General features: G+C 40.5%; 2 protein-coding genes and 1 long non-coding RNA gene across 7 annotated transcripts in view; 1 reads left to right on the top strand and 2 right to left on the bottom strand.

The window, feature by feature from the left end:
* Positions 1 to 366: 366 nt before the first annotated feature.
* Positions 367 to 9,166, bottom strand: LOC118390504 (major facilitator superfamily domain-containing protein 12-like). Its single transcript, XM_035781136.2, has 10 exons — positions 8,234 to 9,166; positions 6,273 to 6,483; positions 5,930 to 6,062; positions 4,375 to 4,578; positions 4,190 to 4,282; positions 3,988 to 4,080; positions 3,707 to 3,877; positions 3,506 to 3,600; positions 3,212 to 3,342; positions 367 to 2,499 (listed from the first exon to the last, which is right to left on the bottom strand). Exons 1-10 carry the CDS (start codon positions 8,511 to 8,513, stop codon positions 2,453 to 2,455), a joined length of 1,458 nt encoding a protein of 485 aa, XP_035637029.1. The 5' UTR covers positions 8,514 to 9,166; the 3' UTR covers positions 367 to 2,452.
* On the top strand, positions 7,913 to 11,378 carry LOC118390529 (uncharacterized). Its single transcript, XR_004826957.2, has 3 exons — positions 7,913 to 8,086; positions 8,279 to 8,402; positions 11,234 to 11,378. It is a non-coding gene; the product is annotated as an uncharacterized LOC118390529 (long non-coding RNA).
* Positions 10,952 to 12,045, bottom strand: part of LOC118390508 (casein kinase I) — a 39,229-nt gene continuing 38,135 nt past the window's right edge. For all 5 annotated transcript variants that reach the window (XM_052457604.1, XM_035781177.2, XM_035781167.2 and 2 more), the window contains one exon: positions 10,952 to 11,939. In XM_052457604.1, coding sequence (XP_052313564.1) covers positions 11,885 to 11,939 — 55 coding nt within the window. In that variant the 3' untranslated portion in view covers positions 10,952 to 11,884. The remainder of the gene's footprint in view (positions 11,940 to 12,045) is intronic.

Here is a 12,045-nt window from a genome sequence, read left to right as displayed (position 1 = left end):
TCTGACACCTTGTAGAATTACCTGAATAATTCAGGCTGTTCTGGAGGCAAATGGGTGTACCTAATAATACTGACTGTATATGTTTCACCCACAGTAGTCTGTAGTTTAGGTCAGTCAAACATCTTCTTAACTGTTTCACCTAATCAAGGGCTTGATAATCAGTTGAAAAGTTGAATCAGGTGTGACAGCTTTTGAATAGTTCAAATACATGGAATCACTGGGGGTCCCTGAGGTGAGGTTTGAAAAACCCTGGTTAAGGCTATACTGGCCTACAACAAATTATGTATATTGTTACCACAAATGCAATGAAGCATTTAAATATAGCATAGTCAGAGTAAAAATAAAAACATAATTTCAGTACATGTCCATTGTCCAATGCTTTGTCTTTTAATGCAAAACAAATTCAACTCAAGGTACTCAACTCTAAGCAGCAGGTCAAACACACAGGAATAGGTCAGTGTGTCACAGATCCAAGAGTGCAACTCAAGCAGCTGTCGTGACTTGCCACAGTTATGTTGGGACACAAGAACTAATGTAAATGTCAAGTTGCTGTTTTAAGCCATGAAATATCTTCAGAAACCGAGACGTTGGCTATAATTACATCTGTTTGAGAGAATTCGATAGCTTCAAGGGGCCACAAAGCATAAAAGGGACATAGCATTGACATTGGAACAATGGACACCAGTAGTTTTTTAAAATCAAGAATAGATGGGTTGGCCAAGTTCATTTTCAAACATACTGCTGTCCTAAAATCAAGCCTCCTTATTTATACAATTGCTCACCAAGCACTTATAGCTTTATCTCTGGCAACACACTGGGGGAATTTCTGCTGTTTACATTCATCAGTTAACACTGAACAAAATCTGTTTGTTCTCTGACTCCCTCTAACTCTATTGGAGGTATGTATCTGTGTGTTTTAAACACTAATTAGATGGTGTGTAGGAGGTGGTTTATGGTCAATCTGACACATTAATGAGAAAGAGCTCAGATTTAATGGGATTTATCCACTGATTAAATATTCCTCCTGAAGGAAGCATGATAGCTGTAGTTGACAAGTAGGGCTACAGTTGACAAGTAAATGACCATGTGACATGTGCCTTCTTGGTAGGAGGTGGTTCATTTTCCAAGATATAACTGAAAAAAACCAACTGATGAAACAACTAGTGGTGTAGAATGGCATGTAGACTATCTTGATGTACAGTATGATTACATTTAAATGGGGCAAGAAAATGTAATCTAAAACATTTATTTGTCATATGGACTTATGAAAACAAGGGGTGTCAGTCCTGAATAAGCCTCTGATGATGGTGTGCTTTCTGTACAACACTGTTCCAAATCTATAGCCCCTGAGGGGACCACTCACAGTGTACCACCGCTCCCACCCCCCACCAATTGCCAGCACAGACTCCAATTAGTGGTTCAACTAACAAGCAGTGATGACGCCCGCCCTCCAAATTACCCAAGACCGCATCTCTAAACAGTGCTTTGGGGAATCAGTTAGATGGCTGTAGGCTGAGCAACAAGCCCATCTCACAGAGAATAATGAAAGGACCTTCTCTCTTTGCTTCTCTTGATTATATTTCATAACCTTTGGACTCAACTGACTGTACTCACCAAATGGTTACAATGTGTATCTCACAACATTAAATTCAACCTTAACAACCACATAAATCCAACCTGCAACGTGGTCAATTGCGATTGCTACCCAGGGAGCCCACCTGTGGAAAATAGTATGCAACTGTACTGATGATGAATTGTCTCATCTCTCTCAGTGAAGATGTGAGTGAGATGTAAATGTTTATTCCTCAGAGACAACTCATCTGCATTTTCATCAAAAACTAGGCATTGTGGTCATTTTGTCCCACCATGTATCAGGCAATGGTGTCCAAAAGCACTCACAATCTTAAGCCACAAGACATTAACATTTTAAATCTGAAAAGAATCATCCAAAAACAGTTGACAACTCTGCGTTACTGACAATTTCAAAATCTATACAATGAAAATCTGAAGGAAATAATGGAGACAATACATAATAACAGAGGGTGTGTTTCTATGGAAGAAAAAAGTGATTCCCTTTTAAGTGTAAAACATTGACATGTCTGTAAGTAGGCGTACAGTACGCAGTATTATTATAAAGTAGAATATTGTACCCATTTATTGGTACCCATCATTGTAAATAAGAATTTGTTCTTCACTGACATGCCTAGTTAAATAAACATTTTAAAAATGATTTTCTTCCCCCCCATAAATGCAGTAAATCTAAATCACTTAAAAGGTATAGATAGATATGGGGGTGTTAATGTCTTGCTGTAAAGTTCCTGTTGTATTTCCAATGGGTATACTGAAAGTCTCCTGGTCTTTGTCCTATGAACAGGCACAATGTTTTCCCCACAGATGAATCAGTAAAAGTAAACAGTAAAGAATCTGTTCTTCAGTTGACTCCTGTGTAGTTTCATTCTCTGTCTTCTGCCTCCATCTGGACAGAGGTACTGGGTAAACCTATGAGGAGAGAACAATGATAGGAAATACATAGCTAATGCATTATAGGAGATTTTCAACCAGTGTGCCCATGTTTGAGCGCTGTTGTGTGCAAGGGCCATATCAATCTGAGGTGTAGTTAAACATTTTTCCACTAGATGGAGGCGTGGCTTTATTTTATGGCAGTAAAAAAAAAGTTTGGATTAGACATTATTTGTAATTAGCAAATACAAAATCCAAGTCAACATATTTCTGGAATTAGTAGCGCAAGCTTGCAAATATAAAAAGTTAAGCATATTATCTAAATACCTTCAAGCTGCATGCGGACTAATTTGAACCCTTCCCCTGTCAAAAAAAATTTGGCGACCAAAATAAAAAAACACCTCTAAAGAGCAGATCTCCCACCGTTTAACTGATTTTACTGCGAGACTGGAATACAGAGCTGTAAGTTACAACACCACCTCCACCGCCATACCCTCTGCCAAGATGATACTCACAACCCAATAACCAGATATTGCACACACTCAGAGATAACATCTGCATTCCCCTGCTCAGACGTTGCATGCATCAACCAATGGCTGCGTACTACGTCATCGACTATGCTGCCGTCACCAGATTGCTATAAAATATGTGGTTCTTATATACGTGAAATACCTATCCAGGTGTGAGATCTGGCATGCTTCAGCAATGTCTGAGCAGCGGAACATGACCAACAACTGATTTGAACACTTACGTTGGCGGATCCTAATAGGCCAGATGAGGAGGGTGCATAGGGAAATTGCTGCTGCTAAGGCCACACCCCCAGTCACAATCACCATGACATCACGATAGAACCACACACTGTCTGGACAGCTGTCTTGTGAACTGTATACAACCAAGAGCGACAGTTACTCGTAAAGTTGTACCCTGGTTTCCCTTGGGGTCTGCACAAAAGAAGGGATATTTAGAAGAACAGATCCCAGTCTGGTCATTACTCACTAAAGAAGGGATATTTAGAAGAACAGATCCCAGTCTGGTCCTTACTCACTTGCAGGGATGCAGTCTCTGGATTATGATGACACCAATGCCATTGGCCACCTTATCTGTGAAGCTCATTGCCCCGTACACAAAGGCCCCACTTTGCTGCCGAACAAGGTCACAGTTCATTCCTTTGACATGGTCATGGTGAGAAAGGTCATGACAACAGTGGAGGAATATCATCTAGCTACAACATACAGGGTGTTCCTACCGTCTGTTCTCCAATCAGTTTGGCCGTCATGGAGAGCGACATGACCAGGATGGTGGCAGAGCCTGCACCCAGCAGTACAGCAGCTCCATAGATCAGCCTCCCTATGTTCATGCCCACCAACACCCAGGAGGAAAACCCCAGGATCAGCACGAGGCCTAGCAAATAAGTCATCTAAGGAGAGGGGGAATTACAAAATAAAAAAGGATATACAAGAAACTTAATACTAGGGCTTTTTATATGATTTTTATGACAGTTTTAAAACATCAGACAGAAAAACTCACACTAATGCCTACAAGCTTGCTGATTGGCTTCATGACCAGAGAACACACAAACCCACTGACATACATCACTAAAGGAATGGTGGCAATGAAATTCTGGAAAAGGAGAAGGAAATGAGCCCAACATTAATACACAGTCAGCAAGTTTCACAAGCACAAAGGATTCTGAAGAATGGTTATAAATGGCACCATTATATAGCCTTACCTTTGGTAGCAATAAGGAGTTGATGAGATACATGGAAACGTAAGTCTGGGACAAGTTGACTATCAACCTGGTGCACATGTACAGAAAAGCAACCTGGACCAAAAGAAGCAGGTTTACAGTTTAAAATACACTTCCACAAAACCTAAAGGTCATTTATATTGTATACACTCAGATTAGAGAAAGACCTGGTAAAATGAAGGCTCCTTCAACCAATGATTCCATTGGAGGAGAGATTGGGGTATAGTGTTATGGGAAGTTGGGGAGATCAGGGGTCGACTCTCCTCATTCTGCGAGCCTGGCTCTTCCCTGTGAGGAACCCTCTCTCGGGTTCCCAGGTGGAAGACGAAAGAAAACACTGCCCCGATCCCCAGCACAATGAGGGACAGATCCTGATGGCAGGAGTCAGGACAGGGGAGGGAGAGAGACAAAGACAGACAAGAGAGAGAGAGGGAGAGACAGAAAGACAGAGGGAAACAATATACAGAATCGTCACCTTTATCACCAAGTACATTTACCCATACCCAGAATTTGCCTTAGAGAAGGCGTTGCCAGCAATAGACAATATACAAAAGAGAATATTGACACAGACATCACACAGAATATGCAATATTGGAACAGTAAACATAAAACTCTATAGTATAGGCTGATTACAGAGGGAATATACAATATACAGAGGGGACATACAGATATATAGCAGAGGGATGCTGCCGTGGTAAATATATATACAGTGTATATACAACGTTGTCGACATAGCGCAAATGCAGTACAGTGCAGATTTGCATTAGAGGTCATTGATGACTAGGTGCAGTAATCGGCTCAATGCAAAATCAACTAATCCCTATGAACCTGATGGCCAGTTTATGAGGGGCACAGCATGTTGGATGAAACTGTTCAGGTGGCAGGTGGTTTTGGTCATGATTGATAGAAAGTAGATGGGATGGGCGCAGGGTGGTGGGGGTATTGTCCTGATGGCTGAGGGTGTTGTCAACTGAGGAGCAAGATGGCTGAGGAGGCTATTGATGGCTGAGGGCACTTTGTTTCAAAACGACAGTAGAACTCGTTTGTAGTTTGTGATCTGTCGGAGACCCTTCCAGAGAGACGAGCAGTCGTTGGAGGCGCTCCTTGAAACAACATTTGGCCACTTTAATCGCCTTGTTGAGCAGCTTCTTCAAAGTTCAATAATCATCTTTGTTGTTACGCCTATGTGCCACCTCTTTAGCTAAGTGCAGCGCTCGGAGTTCAGCATGAATCAGGGTTTGTAGTTGTACTTTTTGACAAAAGTGCTGGTTAGACAGCAGTTTTCCTCACAAACACTGACGTAAGATGTGACCCTGTCAGTGTAATCGTGAATGTTGGCATTTTCATCTTTGAAAATGTCCCAATCGGTAGAGTCCAGGATAAAGTCATATCCAGGATTTACAATCAAGATCAACCTACCCACTGGGTACAGATGTCAATTCAATGTACATTCCACATTGGTTCAATGTAATTTCATTGAAATAACGTGGGAACAATGTTGATTCAACCAGTGTGTGCCCAGTGGGTAGTCTGGGTACAAGTCTTTTTAACTAACATTCTTCTCCTTGCCACTCCTGTCTTTGGCAAATGACATTCAGCCATCATGACTGTAACAATCTGAACACCCATGTGTGCTTAAGGACTAAGTGATCTTCCCATTTCAACTGTATTGTACCAGAGTAGCGTTTGTAAAACAGTGAGGTCAGGAAGGGCAGCTCTTACCCTGAATATGGGGATGTCAACAATGCCCAAGCTGTCAGTGACAGAGGGATCTCCAGTCTGCTGGGCCTGGAAGTGAAAGAGTAACAAGGCCACAGCATACACTGTAATATTGGCCACCACCGTGAACGCATACCTACACAGTGAGAGAGACGGTACAAGGTTGTAAAACTACATAAGAAGATATAGATTATTATGAACCATTCTTCTCTCAGCAGCCTCCTGTGGTACAGTACCTTCATTTTTCACTTTCAACTAATTTCCTCAAATCTTTTTATTTGAGGCAATAAGAATAACCTCACTAGCTTGCTGTTTACCTCCTGCTAAAGTAGTCTATTCGGCTCACCTGTAGGCAGTGAGCTCCACCTTGGCATGCTCACTGGACACCAGCTCTGGGATGAGTGACAGGTGGGAGATCTGGGTGGCGGCCCAGCCAAACTGGAAGATGATGATGAAGGGGGTGAAATAGGTGATCCACACCCACTGTGGAGTGTTGTCACCACATCCCACACACGGGTTAAATATGAAGGGAAAGGAGATAAGTACACTGATAGTGCCTATAAGGGTGGAGGGATACGAGGGATGAGGTCAGGGTAAACAAACTATCCAGCCTATGAGAGTTAGTCATGCATGGAACTAACAATAAAGAGAAATGTGGACAGGACAAAAAATAATCATTTTTCATGAGCCTGTTGTAATGTTTAATCAGCTGGTCTAGTTATACGATTATTAGTTCATTGATGGTTTTTATTATACAGTATAATCCTGTACAATATTATGACTATTTTAAATTTTTATCCCGAGTAATTAGGGTTAAGGGCCTTGCTCAAGAGCACATGCAGATATTATCTAGTCGGCTCAGGGATTCAAACAGCGACCTTTCTGTTACTAGCCCAACGCCCTTAACCACTACGCTACCCGATGTCCTACATGTAAATTCACTGGGATTATTTCATAATTACATTGATAATGGTCCAGTGTGTGGGACATTTCAAAACCTAAAGCTGGGCACCCTTACTAGGTCCTTGACCCCCCCAGAGCAGCACTCACCCTGTATTCACAGAAAGTTGCTGGTTCGAGTCCTGCCTGTTCTCCCTCAAATACAACACTGCTGGCAGTGGTGAGATGATCCCAACAGTAGCTATATTTTCATTAACTTGCCCAGTGATTTTTTGTCTACAGTTATACAGTTTGTATAGAAAATAGATTCCATAATACCCTTCATCATTTTCAATGTAGTCATTTAGCAGACACTTATCAAGAGCACATACATTTTCTTAATGGTCCCCCGTGGGAATGAAACCCACAACCCTGTCGTTGCAAGCGCCATGCCCTACCAACTGAGTTACATGGGACTCAAGACTGTTGGAAAAACATTCCTCATTAAGCTGGTTGAGAGTGTCAAGAGTGTGCAAAGCTGTCAAAGGCAAATGGTGGCTACTTTGAAGAATCTCAAATACATAATATATTTTGATTTGTTTAACACTTTTGATTACTACATGATTCCATATGTGTTATTTCATAGTTGATGTCTTGACTATTATTCTACAATGTAGAAAATAGTAAAAATAAAGAAAAACCCTGGAATGAGTAGGTGTCCAAACATTTGATTGGTACTGTATGTGCCAACATAACGCCAGGGTCCGCGCCTTGGTTTAACTTGCACTCCTGTAGATCTGAAATAATTTTTGGTGGATTTTGCCAGCCAACCAGAAAAGCAAGGGCAAGCAATTCAGGCATTCTTGAAATAGAGGAAAATCCTTGTCCTGCAAAGAAACATAATTTTGATAGTTGAAAAATATATTTTGCAAGCAGTAGGCATTTAGAAGTAAATGTAGATTGGAATGTATAGTTACGTGATTAAATCACGTGCTCCCGTGTACCTTCAAAAGTATTCGAAAAACATCCGTTTCCATCATCATTTGTCGCAATAAAGGAAGTTCAATAAAATAAAAATACACCCGTCTAACAGATACACATATTGTTGATCTTTAGAAAACGTATCCTCTGTAGTTTCCTTTAGGCCTACACATCACATCTTCATTAGTCTAATAAACCTGGGACAATAGAAACCTACCAACGGTCTCAAGCTTGTAGGATCTGTTCTCTTATTCTCATGTGTGCAAGAGATTTTCGACAGAAAATCTAGCCTACCTGCATGTAAGTATAGAATTATGTCTTCTGCCAAATGGTCTGGATCTTTATGGCACAGGTGCACTCACCCAACAGTGTTACTGGGTAACCCAATTGCTACTTAACTTTAGTTAAACCAGGCTAATCAATTATCATTATTGAAGTCATACTTACCGACTAAATGCCATGTTTTTCTTTTGCCATATGCTCCACATCCAGCTGTTCGATCCGACTCGATACCGACAAGGGGCGTGGAGACACCATCCGCTATTTGACCTATAAACAGCAATACACCTGCATATGTGCTCTTGAACCCAAGCACGGAATGGTAGTAGACCAATAGGTAGGTAAACCATAACGACGCGCAAAGGTCGTTCAAAAAGTGACCAGCTGCGTAACACAGCCGCCTGAAGAGGGGTAAAGACCGCTCATTAGAGAGCAACTGGTCAGACATAATTGTTACCACAAATTTCACTTCAATATCAGTGATTTTAAAAAATAAGTTCCTTTCATATCCCCAAAAACGAGCTAAGGATACACTTCTTAATTGCGCAAGGCAACTCCAAAAACGCTCGACAATATTGCTAGAAAACTGAAACCAGACAAATTAGGATTACATCAAACTGTTTCCCCGCTTGATCAGCTGAAACGATTTAACATAGGATTAGGTCAAACTAGGTCCTAAAACAAAATACACTTTACGCAGGCTGAGTCTCAACCTACACCCACAGGCCAGAGACTCCTATTCACTGGCAAAATGATGTTTAGAGTGAGTGCTCATGTCTTCAATGCCGCCTGTTAAAACGAAACCCATGAATTTGACATGGTTCTCCAATTGGCATTTCCAGTCCTGTAGAAACCAATATCATCCAAGTGCAGACTACTCAATGTAATCTAGCCTTGGAACAGACTGACCCTCCTACATACAGTATGTTTCACTTCCCTGAAATAGCTCAAATAACATGCCTTCATACAGCTTGATCAACAGCATCATGTGATTATAATCTGTGATATTTTCATATTGCAAAAGTCCTATACATTTGTGGGTGTTGAGTAAAACCTAGAGACAAGAGGTGCACCAGAGCTCAAACCACATAATCCTAATGGAGATTGGCCCGTTAAGAATCAGAATGATCATGACCTGAATATAAAGAGTCTTGTATTGGTGAAACTCATATTCAATCTGTTGTATTGAATATTGTGTCACTGTTGAATATTGTATAACCAAAGCACTCGCAGTATATCCAGGGGTTAAATTAAGAGGAAAGGAAGTGGAAAAGAGTTCTACCACCTCCCTCAATAGCAGACAGCACATAGTGGAAATCAAATAGATTTATGATAAAAATGATGGGAAAACAACGTTGGAGACAGTTCTACTACATGAAACATCTCAATTTAACCCAATGAATTAACCACTTAATTGAGCTCCATTCGAGTCTAGTAAAACACATTTTCAATTACATCTATATTGCTCTTTTCAGTTTGAGATGTTTATGAAAATGTTCGCACATAGCTGCTATTGATATTGTCCGTTTTTTTAGCAACCCTAACCCTAACCTCATGTCGACCTTTCCAGAAAAAGCTAACATCTATGACTGATCTCATTAAAACAATACATTCTGGGTCACATGGCCTTGACTCATATCCACAATGACACCAGCGTACTGTATACTACCTAAAAGGGTGAAGTGATAAAGCAGTCTTTTGTAACAGGGAATATACACTAAGTGCACAAAACATTAGGAACTTCCCCCCTCCCCCTCAGAACAGCCTCAATTCGTCAGGGTATGGTCTCCACAAGGTGTCGAAAGCGTTCCACAGGGATACTGTCTAATGTTGACTCCAATGCTTCGCACAGTTGTGTCAAGTTGGCTGGATGTTCTTTGGGTGGTGGGCCATTCTTGACACACATGGGAAACTGTTGAGGATGAAAAATCTAGCAACGTTGCAGTTCTTGACACATTCAAACCGGTGCGCCTGGCACCTACTACCATACCCCGTTCAAAAGCACGTACATATTTTGTCTTGCCCATTGCCCTCTGAATGGCATACATACACAATCCATGTCTCAAGGCTTAAAAATCCTTCTCTAAATGGTCTCCTCCCCTTCATCTACACTGATTGAAGTGGATTTAACAAGTGACATCAATAAGGGATCATAGCTTTCACCTGGTCAGCCTATGTCATGGACAAAGCAGGTGTTCCTAATGTTTTGTACACTGTGTAAATCGATACAGTAATAAAAAAATCAAGGGGGCTTTTCTTGTGAACTAATATATATATATATATGCGTGACCCCACACTGCAGTCATCTCTGATCAAAACCATTTGGGATAACTGTATATACTGTAGATGACAGAGCATGTTGTTGTGGTAACACATCTCATGTAAGGCCATGATAAACATAGACCATTAAAATGTTCAGGCAAAGATGCATGTAACTAATGCAGCGAGGAACTTCAAAAGACAAACGGTTGTGCATTCAATACGTCTGGTGGAAACTTCAGTCAATGATGGGCTGTCGCTTCATTTGTCTTTAAAAAAACTTGACATGCTTGCTGCTACTAACTTTGATCTGCCGTCATCAATGACTAGAATTGCTTAGCTCGCAATACACAAGCTTTAAAATCGTATCTTTTTCCCCCAGAAGGTGCACATAGAGAGTTAACCTCCACTGTAAAGATCCCTTGATTGTCATAGCAGAGGAGATAGACTGTAGTTGTGATGGTGGAGACCCATACAGTCATCGCTGGAGACCGTATGACCTCTACATAGGACCACACCCTGGGAATGTCAGACATCGACAATGCTTTCAGAGCGATAAAGCACACACACAGTCAATGAGCAACATTTGGAATAACTTCAGATAACATGTCATTGCAGGACACTTACTTGAGCTTTAAACATTTTACTTGGAAAGGCACAAACTATGATTTCCTGGTTAATTATTCTGATGTAAGAAATAAAACTGAAAGACATCTTGTTTCATGTAGATTGACATTTCGGCCCTTACTCAGATTTAAGCATTGTATAGGACTATTCCTAGATCAGTCTTTATTTTGTTGTTTTCTTGTTTGTTAATTTCAAACCTAGAATTCCACTGTACTTTATTTTCTTTCAAAAGTGCAATAATAAGAAAAGAGCTTAATATCTGTTTCTTTCAATCTTCCACAGTACCTGAGGCCAGTGACTGCTACAAAGATTTCCAGAAACACTACAACATAAAAGTAAAAGTTTGTTTTCAATCCAGGAAGTCAACTTTGAAAACTACTGAGGATTAAATTACAAAAAAAAGGGAAAAAATGCATAAAGATCCTCCAATTCTGGTTTAGATGAAATGCTTCCTGTTGCGTTCAGTGATTCCAGAGTTAGTATTGTTCATTCTTGCTTCTTACCTTGATCCCATAAATAAAGGACTATTTCTATGGAACAGATTTCTTTCACTCGACTCATTGACAGTTCCCTCAGATCAATGGCTGTTGAACAGAAAATGTTCTGTATGGAATCTAAAATACAACAACTGTTTCAAACAGTATCTTTTTTTATATATTCACGTCACGGTATTCACGTTTCATTTTTACAGCTTTTAACGTTCTCTCAATCTCCCTTCACTATGCAGGTACTTTCAAATGTTTCTTTCTTTTCTTTTTTTAAAGGAGCCAGAGTCTGAAAGACAACATTCCTTTACACGTCTGTAGCAGGGGAGTGCTGAGAGAGAGAGAAGAGAGAAAGAAAGAGAGATTGGGAAAGAGATAAGATGGGTGATCTGTGTAGTTGCTTCCATTTAAAACTTGACAGTGACCAGAATGTTTCAAGTTCTTCTCTTCACTTGTGCCGCTGGAGGGGTTTCCTCTTTCTCCTTTTGAAGAAACAACAGCACCTGCAGGCAAGGATATACTAGTAAATTAATGTGGCATATCAAAAAATGTCATGTTAAAAATATAAACTCAACATTTAGAGGCCTTAAATGTGTGCAACTTGTTCAA

The sequence above is a fragment of the Oncorhynchus keta genome, chromosome 1, assembly GCF_023373465.1.
Source record: "Oncorhynchus keta strain PuntledgeMale-10-30-2019 chromosome 1, Oket_V2, whole genome shotgun sequence".
NCBI classification, from domain to species: Eukaryota; Metazoa; Chordata; class Actinopteri; order Salmoniformes; family Salmonidae; genus Oncorhynchus; species Oncorhynchus keta.
The sequence above is the reverse complement of the archived record's forward strand: the minus strand, read 5'-3'. Positions and strand labels throughout refer to the sequence as shown.